Source organism: Trichechus manatus, unplaced genomic scaffold (genome assembly GCF_000243295.1).
Source record: "Trichechus manatus latirostris isolate Lorelei unplaced genomic scaffold, TriManLat1.0 scaffold00157, whole genome shotgun sequence".
NCBI lineage: Eukaryota > Metazoa > Chordata > Mammalia > Sirenia > Trichechidae > Trichechus > Trichechus manatus.
This window is the reverse complement of record NW_004444093.1, coordinates 2351576-2374500: the sequence shown is the minus strand read 5'-3', so window position 1 is coordinate 2374500 and position 22925 is coordinate 2351576. Positions and strand designations below refer to the sequence as shown.

General features: G+C 47.6%; 1 protein-coding gene across 2 annotated transcripts in view; it reads left to right on the top strand.

Moving 5' to 3' along the window:
* The window catches only part of GGT5 (gamma-glutamyltransferase 5), a 31363-nt gene extending 12885 nt beyond the window's left edge, over positions 1 to 18478 (top strand). The window contains exons 2-13 of one of the 2 annotated variants that reach the window (XM_004386165.1): positions 10104 to 10234; positions 10589 to 10684; positions 11194 to 11389; positions 11873 to 12030; positions 12642 to 12788; positions 13667 to 13803; positions 14149 to 14339; positions 14764 to 14870; positions 15008 to 15050; positions 15082 to 15211; positions 15328 to 15438; positions 18332 to 18478. In XM_004386165.1, the coding sequence (XP_004386222.1) occupies positions 10104 to 10234; positions 10589 to 10684; positions 11194 to 11389; positions 11873 to 12030; positions 12642 to 12788; positions 13667 to 13803; positions 14149 to 14339; positions 14764 to 14870; positions 15008 to 15050; positions 15082 to 15211; positions 15328 to 15438; positions 18332 to 18478 (1594 nt within the window). The remainder of the gene's footprint in view (positions 1 to 10103; positions 10235 to 10588; positions 10685 to 11193; positions 11390 to 11872; positions 12031 to 12641; positions 12789 to 13666; positions 13804 to 14148; positions 14340 to 14763; positions 14871 to 15007; positions 15051 to 15081; positions 15212 to 15327; positions 15439 to 18331) is intronic. The other variant, XM_004386166.1, reaches the window with a different exon arrangement.
* Positions 18479 to 22925: the final 4447 nt, after the last annotated feature.

The following is a 22925-nucleotide window of genomic DNA, read 5'->3' as shown; positions in this document are numbered from 1 at the left end:
CCCTCTGCTCTCTGCTCAATTCTCTCTTTTATATGTTGAAAGAGATTGACTCAAAATACAACCTAATCCTGTAGATTGAGTCCTGCCTCATTAACATAACTGCCTCTAATCTTGCCTCATTAACATCATAGAGGTTTTACAACACATAGATCACATCAGATCACAAAATGGTGGACAACCACACAATACTGGGAATCATGGCCTAGCCAAATTGATACATATTTTGGGGGAACACAATTCAATCTATGACAGGTAGTATTGCCATCTTAACAATATTAAGTCTTCCAATCCATGAACATGGAACGTCTTTCCATTTGTTTAAGTATTCTTTAATCTCTTTCAGCAGTGTTTTATAATTTTCATTGTATAAGTCTTTAGCCCCACACGTTTTAATACTTGATATTTTCATTACAATGAGTCCCTGGGTGGTGCAAATGGTTCACATGCTGTGCTACTAATCGAAAGGTTGGAGGTTTGAGTCCACCCAGAGAAGCTTTGGAAGAAAACCCTGGTGATCTACTTCCAAAAAATCAATCACTGAAAATGCTATGGAAGAACTAGATGGTGCCTGTCTACCACCAATGACCACCCTGACAGGGAACACATCAGACAGTCCCTGATGGAACAGGAAAACAGTGGGGTGCAGGACTCAAATTCTAGTAAAAAGACAAGACTTAATGGTCTGACTGAGACTGGAGGAACCCCAGAAGGCATGGCCCCTGGCATCTCTGTCAACCCAGAACTAAAATAATTCCTGAGTCCAACTCTTCAGACAAAGATTAGACTGAACTGTGGGACATAAAATGATACTCATGAAGAGTGTGCTTCTTAGCTCAAGTAGATACATGAAACTAAATGGGCAGCTCCTGTCCAGAGATGAGATGAGAAGGCAGAGAGGGTCAGGAGCTGGTTGAATGAACATGGGAAATCTGGGGTAGAAAGGAGGAGTATGCCGTCACAGTATAGGGAGAGCAACTAGGGTCACATAACAAGGTATGTATAAATTTTTGTATGAGAGACTAACTTGAAATGTAAACTTTCACTTAAAGTACAACAATAAAAGAAAAAAAAAGAAAACCCTATGGAGCACAGTTCCTCTCTGACACACATAAGGTCACCATGAGTCAGAGTCAACTCGACAGCAACTGGTTTGGTTTTGGCTTTATTTTCATATACTCAGTTAAAAATGTTTTCTAATTTCCATTGTGATTTCTTCTTTGTTTCATGGGTTATTTAGTGGTATGTTTTTTAATTCCCATATACATAGGGATTATAAAATTATTTTATATGATTTCTGTTCTTTGAAATTTGTTGAGACTTGCTTTAAGACCCAGCTAATGGTCCACTTTTGTAAATATTCTATATGTTCTTCAGAAGAATGTATATTCAACTGTACAATTGTTGGGTGCAGTGCTCTCTATGTCTATTAAGTCAATTTATTATAATGGTTGTTCAAATCTACAGCCTTATTTTTTTGTTTGCTTATCCTATCAGTTACTGAAAGAAATATGTTTAACTCTCCTACTATGATCATAGATTTGTCTATTTCTCCTTTTTTTGCCTTATATATTTTATTGTGTTGTTGTTAAGTGCCATTGAGTCAATTCTGACTCATAGCAAGCCCATGTGTGCACAGTAGAACTGCTCCACAGGGTTTTCAAGGCTGTGACATTTCAGTAGTAAATCACCAGGCCTGTCTTTCAAAGCGCCTTTGGGTGAGTTCGAGCTGCCAACCTTTGGGCTAGTAGTCGAGCACTTAACCATTTGTACCACTCAGGGACTCCTTGGTAAAGTAGAACAACAACAACAACAAAAGTTGCCATTGAGTTGATTCCAACTCATAGCGACCCTGTAGCACAGAGTAGAACTGCCCCCGTAGGGTTTCCAAGGAGCAGCTGGTGGATTTGAACTGCCGACCTTTTGGTTAGCAGTCAAGCTCTTAATCATTACACCACCAGGGCTCGTGGTAAAGTAGACAATCCAGAAAAACGGGGGAAACCCTCCTGAGATGGATTGACACAATAGTCACAACAATGGACTCAAAAATACCAAATATCATGAAGATGGTGCAGGACTGGGCAATATTTCGTTCTGTTATACATCAGGTCACCATGAGTTGGAGTTGACTTGATGGCAACTAACAACAACAAAGATTACAGAATACATCCCTGACTTCTCAAAATCTCCCATCAGTTAGTACTTTTACCCTCTACCTGACCAGTGTGAGAACCTAGGAACACTTTAACTAAATTTACCCCCTCATGAATTTATATGCTGTTATTTCTGTGTATTTTAATTATATATGTGTGTATATATGCATATATGTATACGGTGAAACTTTTAAGAGCCGAAGCTCAATGGGACTGCCTTGTTTTTCTGGGTCTTGCAAGTTTTCCGCCTTTGACAGAATGCAGTCTTACCACTTTTCTATTGCTTTCTACTAGTGGAAAATATTCGAGTTTTCCTTCTCTGAGAAGTTTCTGCCTTACACAGGTCCCAGTTTTTGCAGGTTTTACTCTATAAGTAGTTTAATGTTTTAGACTTATTTATGTTGATAACAGTTATGGATTGAATTGTGTCCCAACAAAAATGTGTGTGAACTTGGCTAGGCCATGATTCCCAGTATTGTGTGGTTGTCCACCATTTTGTGATCTGATGTGATTTATCCTACGTGTTGTAAATCCTAACTTCTATGATGTTAATGAGGCAGGATTAGAGGGAGTTGTGTTGATGAGGCAGGACTCAGTCTACAGGATTAGGTTGTATCTTGAGTCAATCTCTTTTGAGATATAAAAAAGAGAATTGAGCAGAGAGAAGAGGTACCTCCTGCCACCAAGAAAGAAGCACTGGGAGATGAGTGCTTCCTTTGGATCCAGGGTCCCTGTGCTGAGACACTTCTACACCAAGGGGAAGAGTGATGACAAGGACTTTCCCCTAGAACCAACAGAGAGAGAAAACGCCTTCCCCTGGAGCCAGGGCCCTGAATTTGGATTTCTAGCCTTCTGAACTGTGAGAGAATAAATTTCTGTTTGTTAAAGCCTTCTACTTGTGGTATTTCTGTTATAGCAGCACTAGATAACTAAGACAATAGCATAGAGCATAAAGAGAGAAAAGCATAGTGAAGCCCCTGGTATCCTTTATCCAACTCCAACAACTATCATACTATGGCCAAGCTTGTTTCCTGTATACTTTGACCCACTTCCTCCCACCCTATATTATTTCAGTGCAAATGCCAGATTTATAATGTTACCCGTAAATATTTCAATATGTTTTATTATTTTAAGGCCCACAATATAGTATCATTTTTTACCAACAATATTGATTTGTATTTTCACACACAATTTACCTCTTCTGTTACTTTTGGTTGCTTCTTGAATCTCTAAGCTTCTGTCTGGAATAGTGTTTCTTCTGCCTGAAGAATACTCTTTAGTGTTCCCTGTAGTGCAGGTCTGCTGCTGACAAATTCCAGTTTTCATTTGTCTGAAAATGTCTTCACTTCACTTTCATTTTGAAGGGCATTTTCAGTGGGCATAGAGTTCTAGGTCAGCAGATCTTTTTTTTTCTCACTTTCCTCATCTTGTCATCTGGATTCCATTTGTCTCTGTTGAGAAGGCAGCTCTCGGTCCAATTTTGTTGTTTTGAAGTGCCAAAGTGGCTTAACTACTAAATACGTAATCTGTAAAATAAATGATTTTAGAGATTTTATTGAAGCACACAACACACAATTTATAAATTGAGGAAGCAACGAACTCACAGAGTGAAAGCAAGTCTCACAAGTGAAATCAATGTTCTGAGGAATGGGGGAAAGTATTAAGAAATTATACACCTGTCTTAGGCTGGTTTCTCTAGAGAAGCAAAACCAGTAAAGCATATAAATATATATATATATAGAGAGAGAGATTTACATCCAGGAAACCGCTCACGCAGTTGTAAAATCTGGAACATTCCAAGTCTGTGGATCAGGATAGAGGCTTCTCCTAATTCACGTAGCTGAAGGGGCTGGCAAACTGAAGATTGGCAGGTCAGAGAGCAGGGCTCTTGCTAACAGGCTGTGAAAATTGACGAAACCCAAGTTCGGCAGGTAAGCTGCTAGCTCAAGTCCCAGGAACTGGAGGTGAGATGAACAGGAGCCAGTTGCAGGATCCAGAGCCAGCAAAAAGCCGGAACATCTGCTTATATTCAGTTGCAGGCCACACTCCCAAAGAAATTCCCTTTCAACTGACTGGCCACTCACAGCAGATCCCATTATGGGAGTGATCACATATAAACACTGAGAATCATGGCCCAGCCAAGTTGACACACAATCTTAACCATCACAACACTCAAAAAAGGAACTAAATTATGGGGAGGACAGTTATGGTAAAATCAATGAATATTGTAACAATCACATCTTGACTGGATGTACGTCACACAGTTACGGTAAAAGTTATACATATTATAATATATTGTAAGTAGTTTAAGCAAAGAAATCACAATGAGTTTGTACTTTGTTTCTGACTAGTTGATACCTTATAAGAAACCACAAGCTTAATTACAATTGGTTGATTATCTTGTAATAAAGTTGTGTTAAGAATTTCCTTGGAACAAATTATAATATCTGATAAACATGTTTTTCAGAGACAGAAAAGTGGAAATAGATTTCTGACAATGGTCAAAAGACAAGATGGAGTCTTAATTGCATATGAAGTTACAGGATGAAGTCAGGGCCCTAGTCATAAGTCGCAGTTTTTCTACAAAATATGTGTCTCAAATTTTATGCTCTTACTCTGATGTCTTTAGGTGCCTCTTATGACTTGATTCTTGTTTTTTTTTTTAAATAAGTTTTAGAAAATTCTCAGCTTTATCTTTTCCAATATTGTTTCTTCCGATTGTCTCTCCTCTCCTTATGGAACTGCAATTTCACATAATTTATATCTTCTTAATGTATCTCAGTGTCTCTTAATCTTTCTTCTACCTGTTTTATCCTTGTTTTCACTCTCCTTCAATCTGGATATTTTGTACGGACTTATCTACCTGTCCACTAATCTTTGTTTCACTCTATGTCTAATCTGCTGTTAAATTTATCCATTGAGCTACTAATTCCAGTTATTTTTCAGTTCTTGAAATTCCATTTTTATAGTTGCCAGTAAATTCTCTGATAAAATTCTTAATCTTGTCTTTTATATCCTTAAACATAGTGTTATGGATGGAATTATGTCCCCCCAAAATATGTGTTGTAAATCCTAACCTCTATGCCTGTGGTGGTTATAATCCCATTTGGGAATGGGTTGTCTTTGTTATGTTAATGAGGCAGGATTAGTGTAGGGTATATTTTGTGTCAATCTCTTTTGAGATATAAAGGAAATTAAACAAGCAAGCAAAGCAGAGATGGGGGAAGAGAGATGCCAAGCCACATGAAGATTTCCCGGGATCAGAAGCTTAGAAGAAACAACGACCTTCCTCCAGAGCTGACACAGACAGAAAGACGTCCCCTAGAGCCGGCACCCTGAATTTGAACTTCTAGCCTCCTAAACTGTGAAAAAATAAATTTCTGTTTGTTAAAGCACCAATTTGTGGTATTTCTGTTATAGCAGCACTAGATAACCAGTTATTTTAAAGTTTGTGGTCTGACAATATCAAAATCTGGAGACCCTATGGGTCTGTTTCTATTATCTGTGGTTTCTCTTGGATTTCATTCATGTTGTTTAGTCCCTAGTTTGCTTGGTTATTTTTAATTTAGTACTGGACCATGTTATAAAAATTGTTAAAAATAATTTTTAGAAATAATTTGAGACCTTAAATAATTTTTAGAAATAATTAGAAATAAAAATTATTTCTAATTTAAAAATAATTTGAGGGGACCAAAATTCTGAGATCATCTTAATCCATTCTGAGGTACTGAGATGATCTGAAGATAGGCCACAGTCCTTGTAAGTGCTGATCTATTTCTGATTCAATGTTACTCCTAGGGTAAGGACCCATCTCCAAGTGTAAGGAGTTTACCAGGATTCCCTCCCCCAGCCGCATGAGAATGTCAAAAGCACTGCTTTGCCTCTTAGCCACCTCTTCTGGGACTAGCAATCATTTTAAGGGGAAAAAAAGCTCCAAACGCTAGGCTCATCTCTCTCTACAGCCTTGTAATTTTTCTTCACTGCTTGTTAGCTCTATGATGCCTTTAAGCAGATATTTTCTGTTTGTATTGCTCTTTATGTTTTCTATGGGAAGTTTTATCTGAATTATGTAGTTTCCCATTACCAGAATATCTGTCTTAGAAGAAGTACAGCCAGAATGCTCCTTAGAAGCAAGGATGGCGAGACTTCGTCTCATGTACTTTAGACATGTTATCAGGAGGGACCAGTCCTCGTGCTTGGTAAAGTAGAGGGTCAGCGGAAAAGAGGAAGACCCTCAATGAGATGGACTGACACAGTGGCTGCAACAATGGGCTCAAACACAACAATGATTATAAGGGTGGTGTAGGACTGGGCTGTGTTTCGTTCTGTTGTACATAGGGTTGCTATGAGTCAAAACCGACTTGACAGCACCTAACAACAACAGGAAGTCTGATTTACATTTTTTAAATCGAGGTAAAATTCATATAACATAAAATTTACCATTTTAAAATGTAAATGTCAGTGGCATTTAGTATATTCACAATGTTGTGAACCATCACCACTGTCTAGTTCCAGAATGAATTTCATCACACCAAAAGGAAAGCCTATAACCTTTAAAGTCACTCTCCATTTTCCCCTCCCCCAACCTCTGGCAACCACTAGTCTGCTTTCTGTCTCTATAGATTTGCCTATGCTTGACATTTCATATAAATGGGATCATATGATGTGTGGCCTTGTGTCTGGCTTATTTTACTAACCATATTTTTTTAAGGTTCATCCATGTTGTAGATGTATTAGTACTTCACTTCTTTTTATGGCAAATAATAATCCATTGCATTAATATTCACCTACTCACTTATTGAATGTCTTATTATCTGACATTTTGCATTTATGACAGTAGTCAAAAATCTATCTGGTAGACAGGAGGAGCCAGCTGGAGGAGCCAGGCGGGCCCTTGGAGAGAGGAGGGCAGGCCTGTGGTGTTCAGGAGGCGGGGACAGATGGCTGCAAGAGTGGGGGTGGTGGGAAGGAGGTTCAGAAGTCTTTTCCCAAAGAGACCTCTCTGTCACCTCCGCAACCTCTGTCATGCTCAGGTGGAGGCCTCACCTGTCCGAAGGCCTAGGAACTACCGCCGCTGAGGCCGGTCTCCCAGGCCGGCTGAGCAGGATGGTGGAGAGGCGAGGTGCAGGGGTCTGCGTGGAGGCCTGGAGCTCAGACAGATGATGGTGGAAGCCTACTGCTCCAGAGCATCCTGAGGCGCATCTGCACTCTGGACTTGTCGTAAGCGACAGTGGTGGGTGGGTGTACCACATTTTGTTTACCAATCATAAGTAGAGGGATATTTGTATTTTTTCCACCTTTTGGCTATTGTGAATAGTGTTGCTATGCACATGTGTGTACAAGTTTTTGTTTGAACACCTGTTTTCAGTCCTTTTGGGTATATACCTAGGAGCAGAATTGGCTGATTCATATGATAATTCTATGTTTAACTTTTTGAGGAACCGCCGGAGGATTTTCCACAGTGGCTGAGCCATTTTACATTCTCACCAGCAATGGTCGAGTGCTCCAACTTCACATCCTTGCCAACACTTTTTTTTTCTCTTTATATAGCCATCCTAATGAATGTAAAGTGGTATCTCATTGTGGTTTTGATTTGCATTTCCCTAATGACTAATGATGTTGAAGATCTTTTCATGGGCTTGTTGGCCATTTGTATATCATCTTTGGAGACATGTCTGTTCGAATCTTTTGCCCAATTTATAATTGGGTTGTTTGTCTTCTTGTTGTTGAGTTTGCCCAGAAGGATGCTTGTAGGAGTTCTTTATATACCCCAGATACTAGACCATTATTGAGCAGGTCTGGGCAGTGTTTCGTTCTATTGTACACGGGATCACTATGAGTCAGAACCGACTTGACGGCACCTAACAACAACAGACCATTATCAGATATATGATTTGTAAACACTTTCTCCCATTTTGTGGGTTGACCTTTCACTTTTTTGTTAATGTCCTTGATACAAGAAAGTTTTTAATTTTGATGGTCTAATTTTTCTATTTTTTCTTTTGTTGCTTGTGTTTTTGGTGTCATATCTAAGAAACTATTGCCAAATCCAATGTCATGAAGATTTACTCCCATGTTTCCTTCTAAGAATTTTATAGTTTAGCTCTATTTTTGTCTTCAATTCATTTAAAGTTAATTTAAGTATATAGTGTGAGGTGCAGTCTACCTTCATTCTTTTGTGTGTAGAAATCCACTTGTCCCAGTGATTTACATTTTAACAGATCAATTTGTTAAAACGTATAGGAACAAGGTGGGTATAGAAGGACCATGTAGGAGGCTGTTGCAATAACTCATAGATGCTGGTGGCTTGGAACAGGGTGGTGGTGATGGAGGTGATGAGACGGGATCAGAATATGGGTATTTTTTTGAAGTTTTTTTTTTTTTTTTTAAAGCCAGTTGCCATCGAGTCCATCAGCAGGATTTGAATGTGGGATGAAAGAAAGGAATGAATCAAGGATTACTCCAAGGTTTATAGCCTGACCAGCGGGGTGAATGGTTGTATCATTTTCTAAGATAGTGAAGATTTGGAGAGGAGCAGTTTTGGACACAGGGCTGGGAGGGAGATGAAAAGTGCAGTTTAGGTCATGCTAAGTATGAAATGCCTCTAGACACCCAGGGGAGGTATCTTGTAGGTAGTAGGGTGGAAGAGTCTGGGGTTTAGGGGAGAGGACTGGGCTGGAGATAGAATCTGTTGTCAACACATAGAGGTTGCATTGCAAAGCCATGAGCCTGAAAGAGCTCCTGAAGGCAGAGAACATAGATGAGCGAGGACCCAGGACTGAGAAGAAGCCCCTGACGTCATGAAGTCAGGAGAAGAGGGAGTGAGAAGGAGTGGGCAGCAAGGGAGGTGGGGGGAAGCCAAAGCATGGTGAGGGCCTTGGAAGCCAAATGCAGACAGCACTTCCAGGAGGCGGGAGTGATGCACAGGGTCAAATGCGGCGAAGTGTAGACATGCTCCACTGAGTAGGGAGAAAAGTCTTTTGTCTGTGATGGGAGTTTAAAATATTTTTCCCCAGTTTGTCTTCTGATTTTGTTTAGGGAGCTTTATTTTTATTAAAAATTTGCATTTCTCATAGCAGTCCTATTCTCTCATGGCTTCTGGCTTTTTGCCCCCATTCCCACTACAAGATTACATGTGCCCATGTGGCACCCATGTGTGCCCTCGAGTGGGCCAGAGAGGGGCCATGTGGCCCACGAGCTAGGAAAGGACTGTCAGTCCACAGGTGACTGAGCTGAGCGCTAAGCGAGGGCACTGGGGTCAGAGGTCCCACCTGGGTCCCCTCTCCTTTGGGCCTTGGTTTCCCTATCTGTAACTGGGGTTTACGTGCTGGGGAGGATTCTTGGGTGTGAGCGGGGAGAGGCAATCCTGACGAGCTGTGTGAGCACTCGACACAGGCCAGTCTGACCAGGCTCTCAGTGCTGAAGGGCTCACCCTTCCCTGCCCATGTACATATGGGAAGCCTGAGGCCAGCAGGCATTCCATAGACTCGGGTGCCCCAGGAGGGGATGAGCCCTGAGCCATGGTGGCCAGAGAGGATCCTGATGCTGGATGTTATACAAAAAGTCCAGCCTTGGAGAGGTTGGGGCCAGTGTGTCCTCAGAGGGATGGGGAGTAGAGGCTGCCCAGGTGGGTCCCTGGGACCACTGGGAGGGACAGAGGGGCTGGCTCACGTCTGGTCTTACCTGATGCAAACACCCTAGAGAATAATGACTGAGGAAGCACGTTGTAAACTGAGAAGCACCTTGTAAATGGCATTGCACTCTGCAACCTGTAGAGCGCAATGGACCTGTGAGCGGCTGGACTCGAGGGGGCAGACTAGTGTGTTCTCTGACTTAACCAGGGGTTTGGTGGCAGCAGATGGGTGACCTACCGACCTGTCTCCATTCCCCAGTAAGCCCAGGTGGGGAGGTGGGGGAGGGAACGAGGCCGCTCACTCAGTGCGTGTCCCCTAGAACTGTCCTGCAGCAGCACGGCTCGCCCATGGATGCCGCCATCGCAGCTCTGGTCTGCACTGGTGTTGTCAACCCTCAGAGCATGGGCCTGGGCGGAGGGGTCATCTTCACCATCTACAATGCAACCACAGGTGGGCCCCAGGACCCCCATGGTGAGGGTGGGCTTGTCCACAACCACTTGGAAACCGTGAGGTTCTCCTAAGACCCCAAGTGTGCGACCCAAACCTGTCATGCCCCGTTGGCACCCCCCCACTCCCTCCACCTCAGCTGCACAAAGCCCTCGTGGTAGGTCCTGTTTGAATTTTAGTACCATCTCATGGTCCAGAGAGAGAAACTGAGGCCTAGAGCAGGCAGAGGCCATCCGAGGGGTGCATGGTGTGGGATGAGGCCCAGCAGCCCCAGGACCCACCCACCCTACACTATCTCGTCCAACATGGGCCAGTCAGGGCTTCCCTGACCATCCTCACACCCTGCCCTGGCTCCAGGGAAGGTGGAGATCATCAACGCCCGGGAGACGGTGCCTGCCAATCCCACCCCGGGCCTGCTGGATCAATGTGAGCAGGCCCAGCCACTAGGCACAGGTGAGGACAGGGAGGGGCCCTGCCCCCATCCCTCCAGGCCCTTGGGCTGGCCAGAACCCTACCTGAGGGGGCTGTGTGGCCCCCAGACAGTCTGTGACACCTGACACCAGGGTAATGGGGGCCTGGAACCCCATGAAGGTCTGACCAACTCCCGTTGGGTGTGTTTTGTTGGGGGAGGGGCTCTCTGAGTGGGGAGGGACTGCAAGCAGAGGGATCTGTCTAGGCAGATGCCTGGAGGGATCAGTAGAGATGGCCATGAAGGTTGGTGGCGCTGGGATAGGGGTCCTTGGACTAGTTTGGTGGGGCGTGGACTTTGGCCACGGACTTTGGATAGAGGCCGTTGGGGAGCCATGCGGATTTGAGCAGAAGTGTCAGGTTCGTACCCCAGAAAGCGTGCTCTGGCTGCTGTGGGGCGTCAGGGGGAAGGCTGGTGGGGCCAGGTATGGGGGTGACAGAGCCCCTGGGGCAGGCCTGGAAGTCCCAGAGCAGTAACGCTGCCTGCCATGCAGGGGCCCGGTGGATTGGGGTGCCTGGGGAGCTCCGGGGCTACGCTGAGGCCCACCGCCGCCACGGCCGCCTGCCCTGGGCGCAGCTGTTCCAGCCGACCATTGCACTGCTGCGCAGGGGCCACCGTGTGCCCCTAGTCCTCAGCCACTTCCTGCACAACAGTGTCCTGCGGCCTTCCCTGCACGCATCATCCCTGAGGTAAGCTCACACCATGGCCCAGGCCCAAGGCCCCTCGCGGCCCCACCCTATTCTATGGAGAAGTTGAAGGCACAGGGTGCATGTGATGGCATGTTTCTGCTCTGTCCATAGACCTCAGGGCTCCCCATGCCAGAACGTAACTCAGTGGGGGGGGGTTCTGGACCCAGGGTGGATCTGCCCTCTAGCACTGGCCCCTTCTCACTCTCTCGGGGTGGCAGGAGGGCTCTGGCCAGCCCTCCCCATCCTGCCAGCTCATAGACCAGGTCCTCCCAGTGTTCAGGAAGGACTGTCCCCGGAAGGACACAGGCCAGCCAGGGTGGTGTGTGGAGGGTGGTACCGCTTCACCCAGTCCTGGAGAATCTGTCCCTGATACCTACCCAGCCCCCTTGGGACCCCAGGCCAGGGCTGCCCCTGTAGGACCCTGCAAGAGCTCCTGCCCCTCGGGACCTAGCCTCACCCTGAGGCTGCCCCATCCGACCCCAGGCAGCTCTTCTTCAATGGGACAGAGCCCCTGAGGCCTCAGGACCTACTGCCGTGGCCTGCACTGGCCACAACCCTGGAGACCGTGGCCACAGAGGGTGCAGAGGCCTTTTACACCGGGGCGCTAGCCCAGATGCTGGTGGAGGACATAGCCCAGGAAGGTGAGCACACTTGGGCCCAAAGCCCTCACCGGCAAGAGAAGGATCCTGGTTCTGGGTGCCACCCAGGGCTGAAGGGCCCTGCAGGAGTACAACTGCCCAGGGGCTCTGAATGGCCGATGGCTTCCCTGTCATCAAGGCTCAGGTGGCTGCCAGGCTCAACAGGACGTGCGCTCAGCCCAGCCCACTGCCGGCCTCGGGGCCCCAAGGTCAAAGCCCTTGAGCTAGTGCCAACAGATTGGTTGGCGATGGTTTCTGCAGCTCCTGGGTCTGGGGGCCGTCAGAGGATGTCAGGGCCTAGGGCCAAGCTGGCGGCTCTGCAGTCTCCTGGAGGCCTGGCCTCTCCCAGCTTTCCTGTTCCCTCTGCCCCTGGCCTTCTGCCCCTGGTCTCTGCCTACCTGTCCCACTCCTGGCCCTAGACCCCAGCCCTGATGCCACACCCACTGCCCCATCATCACCGTGCAGCTTAGTTGCTACATGCTGGTCTGGGGGATGAAAGGAACTTCTGGAGTCACCTGGAGCAGTGACTGTCTCTCTCTGCCTCAGTTTTCCCATATGTACAGGGACACCTGGCCAGAGCTGGGGTGCCCTGAACCCTCTCTGTCTCACCCCAGGGAGCCAGCTGACCCTGCAGGACCTGGCCGCGTTCCGCCCAGAGGTGGTGGACGCCCTGGTGGTGCCCCTGGGGGACTACACCTTGTACTCACCACCACCGCCGGCAGGAGGCGCAGTTCTCGGCTTCATCCTCAATGTGCTGAGAGGTAAGGCCCCTGGCCTCCGGCCAGAGCCCTGCGCCACTGGGAATCTGGGATCTTGGGGAGCCACTGTCTTTTTCCAGGTCAGTCTCCTCCTCTGTAAGCTGGGGTTGGCACAGAAATGACGCTGAGCCCAGGGCAGTGGAAATGAGTCCAGATCGCATGTTGGGAGGGCCATCTGCAGAAGTATGGCTGCTCAGGGCTCGGGATGAGGCTTTGCTGAAGGTCTGATGTCCCTGTCCGCCGGGTCCACCTCCCACACTGGGTGACCACCCAGGGCACCGGAGGAGGTGGGCCTAGAAGTGGCTAACTGCCCGTCAGGGGTGAGGGCCCAGTCACAGCCATCCGACTGCAGGTGGCATGGTACCCTGGCCATGCCTGGGCTGCTGGCTGTGAAGAGGGGGAGGGCTTTAGGTTCCTGGGGCTGCTCTAACAAAGTGCCACAAACTGGGTGACAAAAAACAGAAAGTTGTTCTCTCACAGTTCTGGAGGCTGGAAGTCCAAAATCAAGGGCCCTGCTTCCTCCAGAGGCTCTAGGGGAGAATCTATTCTTTGCCTCTTCCAGCTTCTGGTGGCTGCTAGTGTGCCCTGGCTTGTGGCTGCATCGCTCTGATCTCTACCTCCATCTTCACATGGACTTCTCCTCTCTGTGCGTTTATCTTATAACGGTACATATGTCGGCATTTAGGGCCCACCCAAGTAATCCAGGATAAATATCTTCTCTCAAAATCCTTAATTTGTTGACATATTTTGCCATATAAGGTAACAGTCTCAAGTTCCAGGGATTAGGATACAGAGTTTTTGATGGGGAGACCCAGGCCCCAAGCCTACCATTCAACCCACTACCCAGGGCAACCCTCAGCCTGCCTCTCACCCTTCTCCAGGTTTCAACTTCTCTGAGGAGACTGTAGCCAGGCCCGAAGGGCGCGTGAATATGTACCATCACCTGGTGGAGACGCTCAAGTTTGCTGGAGGACAGAGGTGGCGCCTGTGGGACCCTCGCAGCCACCTGGAGGTCCAGGTTAGGTAGCCTGGGGGACAGTCCTCTTCCGTGGCCCAGGGCAGCATGAAGGGAGAGTCAGCCCTGTGGCCCACAGGCCATGAGCTCTGGACAGCGGGGCAGAGGTGGAGGGAGGTGTGTGGTTCCAGACAGTGGCCCCGGGCAGGGAGGAAGCAGTGGGTCTGGGGTCTGGAAGGGGCCCTGGAGCAGTGGGGTGTAGGGGGGCAGTAGTGGTGCTGCAGGGCCTGGAGGGAGGGCAGGAAGTCAGCAGGAAGAGGACAGAATGGAGAGGCCCCCAGGGGGCTGAGTCTCCCCGCCCCTCGGCTCTGCAGACCCTACTGACCCTGCACCTGCCTGTCACCCCAGAATGCCTCCCGGGACCTGCTGGGGGAGGCCTTGGCCCAGCACATCCGCCAGCAGATCGACGCCCGGGGTGACCACCCGCTCAGCCACTACAGCCTGGCCGGAGCCTGGAGTCAACAGACGGGCACGGCCCATGTGTCGGTGCTGGGGGAGGATGGCAGTGCGGTGGCTGCCACCAGCACCATCAACACGCCGTACGTGGGCTTGGGGTGGCGGGCAGCTTCACTCCTTTGCTCCCTGGATTTTAAGCCCCCTGACAAGATGGCCTGGGACCCACCACCCCAGCTTCCCTAGGTTGTTGCCATGGTGGTCAGCTTGGCTTTTGTCCTTTCCTTCCTCCTCTCTGTCAAAGCACACCCCTCCTGGCCTTATACCAGGCTACTGGTTGGTGGTCCTGAGCCTTACCCAGAAAGATGCCCGATGGGGGCATGGGTGGGCCCTTGGGGGTCCCACCTAGGCAGTACCGGGGAGGGGGGAGTCATGGCTCCGGGGTGTTGAGTGCAGCTGCTACAATGATGGGGTTTTAAAAGGGTGGCCCAGCAGCCCTGCACCCCCTCACCCCATGTCAGAGATGGGGAGGCCCAAGCCCCACGCCCAGGCTCTGCTCCATGTCCGCAGCTTTGGTGCGATGGTGTACTCCCCACGGACGGGCATCCTGCTCAACAATGAGCTTCTGGACTTATGCTGGAGACGCCCTCTGGGCTCCAGCGTCACCCCACAACCTGGTGAGAACAAGTGCCTCCAGCACGCCACCCTCTAGGTTCCCCAGGGCTCAGCTTGGGACAGAAGTGGGGCAGAGCTGGGCGTTGTGTGGCAGCCCCTGGGCAGGTCACCCCACTTCTCTGAGTCACAGCTTGCTCAGTGGTGAGCGTGGACAGAGGTGGGGGAGATCCAGGAGGGCACTGGCTCAGAAGCGAAGCCTTAAGAGACACCTTTCTGGCCCCCAGTTCCAGGTGAGCGGCCCCCGTCATCCATGGTACCCTCCATCTTGGTCAACACAGCCCAGGGGTCGAAGCTGGTGATCGGTGGGGCTGGGGGGGCGCTTATCATCTCTGCTGTGGCCCAGGTGAGTCTGGGGACCCTTGGCTGGAGTGACCCATTTCTGGGTGACCCCTTCGTCCTGCTTTCCTGGGGGTGGGGTGTCTGTGCCCCTCCGTCCCAGAATCCTTCTTCTCTCCCCAGGCCATCATGAATAAGCTGTGGCTTGGCTTTGACCTGAGAGCAGCTATTGCAGCCCCCATCCTGCATGTTGACAGCATGGGCCATGTGGAGTATGAGCCCAAATTCAGCCAGGTGAGGCCACGGTCCGAGCCACAACAAGGCTGGACACCTGGAGTGGAGGCTCCACTAAGTGCCTCCACTAAAGTCAAAGCCCCCGGGAGGAGATCAGCTACTATCTTAGGTCAGGTTCACTTAGGTCTGGGGAACCTCAATGGAGGGGGGCAGGGCAACGAGCCAGTTCTGTGGACTCCAGGACAGTGTCCAGGATGTTTCTATGCTTCTCCCAAGCTAAGGACCTCAGTATCTTGGTTGCCAGGTCTATTTATGCCATTCTCTGGAAGCTGTTTTTTCCTGGCTGTTGCCTCTCACACTCTCCCTCATGGCAACTGGTTTCCTTGTATGGTTTGCAACTTCTGTTTGTGAGTTCATTTGTAAAAGGGGTTGTTCTTCCTACGGAAGTCTGCAGAATGATTTTGTTCTGGGGAATTGGTGGTTGCACTAATGTTCATTTCTTTTTTAGTTCCCCCACAAAAGCCTATGGTGCAGGTCTAGGGGGTTGAATTCTTTTGGCTGACTTTTTCCTACCCCAAACAGACGGTCAGCCTCCTCAGAGCTTCTTTGGGCTGGTGGGTGCCCTTCGCTAGATCCTATTTAAAAGACTGGCAACTTTTCAAGGCTCCAAGCTTTATATACCTGGAGTCAGTTCAGCCAGCTGGGGTTCAAGGTTCTCAAAGTTGTTTTTCCTGTTGTGAGTCTCTCTTGGTCTCAAGGCTCCTTCCATGAGCCTTCTCTGAGGAGCATAGATTGAGGGGCCTTTGATCCAGGAGGGGTGTGTTATCTCTGAGAACCTTGGTCTTCAGGATTTGGGATTAAAGACTTCAGCCCATCAGATTCAAATTCTCAGAGTCTGAGGCACCTCCTGTGTAGGATCCTCTCAGTGGTGGGAGGACTGGAGCGCTCCCTTGGGGCCCATAAGTTCAGGGACCTTATATCTGGAGGATCTCAGGATCCAGGCCTCAGCCTCTTAGGTCTTTCAACCTTGAGCCTTGGCTAAGTCTTTCAGGTCTTTAGTCTGTGGACATCAATTCTCAAAACCTGGCACTCTGAAGACCTTAGACTCTTGAGAATTTGGGAAATGACAGTCTGGGATCTAGGGTTTGTGGAATCCAGCAACCCACCATCCCTTGGGGAGTCAGCACATTAGCTGTACAGGTGTCAGGTCTTCCACCAACAAAATCCTAGACTCTGGGTCTGGAGACCTTGAGTCTCCAAGGACCTTTACAACCAAAACCCAGGACTGAGGTGAGGAGGGTCTTTGTGACTCAGGGCCTTGGATTTTGGCCACTAGACTCTGAGGAACGTGGTCTCCAAGGACTGTAGATCCTGTGGCCTCAGCAGTGAGGACCTGGGACTTCAAGGACATTGGGCAGTAAGTGCACTGGGCACAAAAAAGCACAATCAGAGGGTGTAGCACTTCAAACACCTGGTCCTCCCAGAGGCTCAGGCCACACTCCACGACCTTAGACACAGGGCACTGGTAACTTTGTTCCTAGGTATCTTTGGTATCTAGGACCCTGGTGGGGCAGGCTCAGGCTTTTGGCCTGTTGGTCTAAATTGGTATCTAGAGATGTGAAGCCCAGGTCACACAGATCCCTACACTCCCAGGAATTTTGCCCCTTTGCAGACTGGTATATGAAGCCCATAATCCGAGGTAGCATCTTAGAAACCAACACTGCAGGGTTAAGGTCTTACTCCTTGGTCTCTAACCCCCTCAAATTCCACAGACTCAATGTCTAGGGCCTTGAAACTTTGGGCCTTGTGCTCTGAGCACTTTAGACTCTGGGACCACTAACATCATTAGCCTGGGGGTCAATTTACTTGGACACTTGGGCTTTCAAAATGAATGGTGTCTGGGGCTTTGGGTCCTTCTCTTAGCTTAATCCCCAACCAGTAGGGCCCTAAACTTGCAGGACCATGAGCCCTAAGGAGTTTGACTACTATGTTTGTGAGTGTCGAAGGTCTTGAGTCTCCTCGTGTGTGTTGGGATCCCAGATTTTATGTTCCTGGGTGTTGAAGGTTTTAAGTTTTGTGCATGTTGAGATCTCAGGTCCGTACATTCCTGGATTTCAAAGGTCTCAAGTCTTGTGTGTATTGGGATCTCAGGTCCTATGTTCCTGGGTGTCAAAGGTCTCAAGCTCTGTGTGTGTTGGGATCTCAGGTCCTATGTTCCTAGGTGCCGAAGGTCTCTAGTCATCTTACGTGTGTTCAGATCTCAGTTCCTACATTCTTGGGTGTCAAAGGTCTCAAGTCTCCTCGTGTGTGTTGAGATCTCAAGTCCTATATAGCAAAACATCTCTCAAGTTGGTGGGCCCTTGACACTTGGCACGCAAGCCTCTTCCTTCTCAATGTCCCGAGGTCCCTGGGCAACAGAAGCCGAAGCAGGGCAATCCTGAGGATATGGGACTCCAGAGGCCCTAGCTTTCTAGAGGGCTTTGCTTGCAAGGTCCTCAGAACTGGGAATGTCTCAGGCTAAGTCCTTAGACACTGCTTCCTTCACCGAATGCCCCCAGAGCACCTCCAATCTTGCATTCTGAGGACCCTTGGTGTCCTCAGACCCAACATAGCAATGAACTTGCATCTCGAGGTCCTTTTGGCCAAGAGACCTGTATCACATCCTCCTGCCATATTCCCTGGAGACTGGGCTTCTCCTCTAAAGCCCTTTGATCTCTTCAGACTGTTGAGTGGGAGGCTGCAGACTCCATGCTCTCCAGACCAAGCTGAACATGGCTGTCTCTGACATCTTCCCTGTCCATGGTCCTTCCCCAGGAAAGTCTCAGTGTCTGAGGACCTGGTATTGTCTTACATTGTAGGTTGATTTTTCTCACATTCCTGCCCCAGAACCTCTCCCCTCTGGAGGTGGACCTAAGCTCCACACCCCTGTGAACCTGCCTTCTCGTCCCTCCAGGAGGTGCAGACGGGGCTCCGGGACAGAGGCCAGAAAGAGATCAGTATGCCTTTCTTCCTGAATGTGGTCCAGGCTGTGTCCCAGGAGGGGGCCTGTGTGTTTGCAGTGTCAGACCCAAGGAAGGATGGGGAGGCTTCAGGCTACTGAGAACTGTTCTACAGAGAGCCAAGCTCAAGCCCCATCATCCATCCTGGGCCAAGGCTGGCGATGGCCATGTCTCCAAGGGCTTCAACTGGGTCTGTAACTCTAGGTTGGGGGCCAGCCTGGGACTGGAAGAGGCGGGGACCAGCCTGGAGGGTGAAGACTGTGGGGGTGAGCTGCCTCCCTGATTCTCCAAACTCCCTCCTGGCCCGGCTCTGGCCCCTCTCACCTTCCCCAGGCCACTCACCCAGGCATCCCAGTCCACTCCTCTGGCTTCACCTCCTTCTGTATATCCTCCAGTCCAAGATTAAATCAAAGGCCCAATTCAGGAGGCTCTGGGTGAGGAAGGGTCCTCAGAAAGCACCATGTGTGGGTGAGCTCCTATTGTCCTCCACAACCCTCCACTGTGGGGAAACCAAGACTCAGAGATGGGCCAGGCCTTGCCCAGGCCACCTGCTGGACAGAGACGAGGCCCTACCTGCACCCCACTCCATCCTGTCCACAGTGTTTTCTGAGTGCAGCAGCAAGGCTGGCGAGGGGGGCCTTCTGTTGGGCTGCAGCCTGGGATCTTTGTCCTCCGTGCCAGGTAATGTTTGGCGGAAGCAAGACCTGAGCCACCTGCAGCCCCGTCAGCCCACATTCTCACCCTCGTGTGATCGACATTTTGGGCCAGATAATTCCTTGTGGTGGGGGCTGTCCCCACTGTAGGATATTGAGCAGCTGCCCCAATGGCAGATACCCTTATCTCCACTTTCCAAAAGCCAAATGAAACCCACTGCCGTCAAGTTGATCCTGACTCATAGTGACCATATAAGACAGAGTAGAACTGCCCCATAGTGTTTCCAAGGCTGTAAATCTTTAAAAGAAATTTTTTTATTATACTTTAGATGAAAGTTTACAGAGCAAACGAGTTTCTCATTAAACAATTAATACACATATTGTTTTGTGACACTGGTTGCCAACCTCAAGACCTGTCAACACTCACCCCTTCTCAACCTTGGGTTCCCCATTACCAGCTTTCCTGTCCCCTCCTGCCTTCTCATCCTTGCTCCTGGGCTGGTGCGCCCATTTGGTCTAGTTTTGTTTTAGGGTCTGTCTAATCTTTGGCTGAAGCGTGAACCTCAGAAGTGACTTCATTACTGAGCTATAAGTGTGTCCGGGGGACATATTCTCAGGGTTTCTCCACTCTTTGTCAGATCAGTAAGTCTGATCTTTTTTTTGTGAGTTAGAATTTTGTTCTACATTTTTCTCCAGCTCTGTCTGGGACCCTGTACTGTGATCCCTGTCAGATCAGTCAGTGGTGGTAGCTGGGTGCCATCTAGATGTGCTGGACTCAGTCTGGTGGAGGCTGTAGTAGTTATGATCTATTAGTCCTTAGAACTAATCTTTCCTTTCACCTGGGTCTTTAGTTTTCTTGTCTCTCCTTTGCTCTAGATGGGGCGAGACCAGTGGAGTATATTAGATGGCTGCTCACAAGCTTTTAAGACCCCAGACGCTAGTCACCAAAGTAGAATGTAGAACATTTTCTTTATAAACTGTTATGCCAATTGAGCTAGATGTTCCCTGAGACCATGGTCCCCACAGCCCTCAGCCCGGCAATTCGGTCCCTGGGGAGTTTGGAAGCACCTTCGGAGCTTCCATGACCTTGCCTTGGACAAGTTGTGGCGGTTTCCTCAGCCAAGGCTGTAAATCTTTAAGGAAGCAGACTGCCACATCTTTTTCCTGCAGAGTGGGCTGGTGGGTTTGAACCACTAACCTATCAGATAGCAGCTGAGGGCTTAACCACTGCTCCCTAAGAAAACCATCCAGGAACAATAAAGAACAAGGAAAGCAGGAGGAAAGACTGAGTAAAAACTGAAGCAAAAATTGATAAATTTGAAACAAAAAAACAAGTCTTTGAAAAAATATATGTAATAGATAAGCTATTAGCTAGCCAATTAGTATAAAGGAAAGAAGCATGAATACACAAAATGAGAAATGAAAATGAGAAAATAACCTCAGATATAGATGAAGTTAAGAGTAGCATAAAGATTACTCACTTCTATTCAAATACATTTGAAAACTTTGACAAAATAAATGACTTTCTTTATTGTTAGTTGCTGTCAAGTTAGTGTTGACTCACGGCGACCCCATGTGTAACAGAACGAAAGGTTGCCAAGCCTTGTGTCATCTTTACAATCATTGATATACTCAAGTCCATTGTTGCAGCCATTGTGTATTTGAGTGCCTTCCAACTTAGCCAACTCCTCTTCCAGCACTATATCAGATAATATTCTATGCTCTTTGGTGTTTTCATTGGCTTATTTTCGGAAGTAAATCATCAGGCATGTCTGCCTAGTCTCTCTTAGCCTGGAAGCTCTGCTGAAACCTGCCCACCGTGTATGATCCTGTGAATATTTGAAATGCTAGTGGCATAGCCTCCAGCATCTTAGAAACATGCAAGCCACCAAAGTATGACAAACTGACAGATGGTGGAAATTACTTTCTAGGTCAATATAAATAAGATTGCAATATTTGGGACATACTTATACTAAAAGAAATTTGTTGTTGCTTATCTGAAACTCAAATTTAACTGGGAAGCCTGTATTTTTATTTGGTAAATTTGGCAAACTTAGATATAAATGATAAACTGATTCAAGAAGGGGCAAAAGATCTAAACATGTCAATGACCATAGAGGAAATTGAGAAAGTTGCCAAAACAGTTGCTGTCAGTTGACATTGATTGAATCGGCTCCAGCTCCTGGCGACTTTATGTACAACAGTGCTGTGTCATCCTCATGATCACCAGCATGTTTGAGTCCATTGTTGTGACCATGGTGCCCATCCATCTCACTGAGGGTCTCCCTCGAGCTCGCTGGCCCTCTACCTCGCCAAACATGATACCCTCCTCCAGCAATTGATTCCTCATGATGACATGTCCAAAGCAAGCAAGTCAGACAATGTTCTGTTGTGATCCATAAGTTTCATTGGCTTGTTTTTGGAAGTAGATCACCAGGACTTTCTTCCTAGTCTGTCTTAGCCTAGAAACTCCACTGACACCCATCTACCATGGGTGATCCTGCTTCTATGTGAAATATGGTGGCCAGAACACTACACCCTTTCGGATGGCTCTGCAGGTGAAGTGTATTCAGCTGTTAGAACCAGAGACCTCTCCTGCTCATTAAGCTCCCACAGTAGAGAACAAGGATGGAAATGTCCACATTCACTCTATGAAGCCAGCAACTGGCAAAGAAAACTAATCATGTTTATGAAGTGAAATGCAAAACTCCCAAATAAAATATTAGCAAGCAGCACATAAAAAAAACCCAAAGGTTCTGGATCATCTGGATTATCCCTGGGAATGGGGATGGTGTTTCCACTCAGAAATTAGTGACAGTTGTCTGTATGATCCTTTTCTTTTTTTTCTTCACGTATTTCGTAGTAACATCTCACTGCTTCCCAAATCTGCCTATTAGCGTTAGCAAAGTGATCAGTGTTTGGGCCCATGTTTTCAAGCAACTGAAGCCCCTGATTTAGTTTATAAAACTAAATCTATACTGCAGTGTTTTGAATAGTAAATCATAAAATTGAACATCTGCGAGTGAACATCTGAGAATGATAACATCAGCAAATTACATGCTGAAGCATTAAATGTAGTACATATGATAAGATGTACAAAAAAACCCAAAACAATGGACAGTCATAAGTGCGGTTTGTTGTAACTCACTGGGGACTACCTGTATATCTCAAGGCAATCAAAACATTTGTTGGGTGATGACCGACAGCTGGGTGCTGTTTTATTGCTTTACGTGTATTAAATCAATTGATACAATTTTCCCTAAGAAGTGGGAGCTATCACTACCCTCATTTTACAGATGAGGACACTGGAGTCCTAGTTCTCCAAGGGTCATACAGGATAAGTACCAGAGATGGGAACTGGATAGACAAATGGAGAAAATTAATCTTGACCTTTACCTCACACCATACGCAAATATTAAACTGGGATGAATCACAGACCTGAATGTCAGTGCTAAAATACCTGCCTCTGCAATCGCTGCTGTATCATTTATTGTAAAGACCCTCAATTCCCCCACTGAACTGCATTGGTATCTTTGTAAAAAAAATCAAGTAAACAAACCTATCACACTTAAAACAAATTATAAACATACAGTAGTTAAAATAGTGTAGTACTGGCATATGAATAAACTTAAGAAATCAATCAACCACAATACAGAACCCAGAAAAGGATGCAAATAAATATGAATTCTGTCTATGCTTGAGGAGGATATCGAATCAGTAAGAAAAAAGATGAACTGTTAAGAACTGGTGTTGGAACAAGTGGGCAGCCCTCTGGAAAAATAACAAAGTGGGTTCCGTACCTTTTTCTTTACACCAGAATAAATTCTAGTTGGATCAAAGACTTAAGAGTAAAAAAAAGAAACTACATGAATATCACAAAAAACATGAGAAAAAC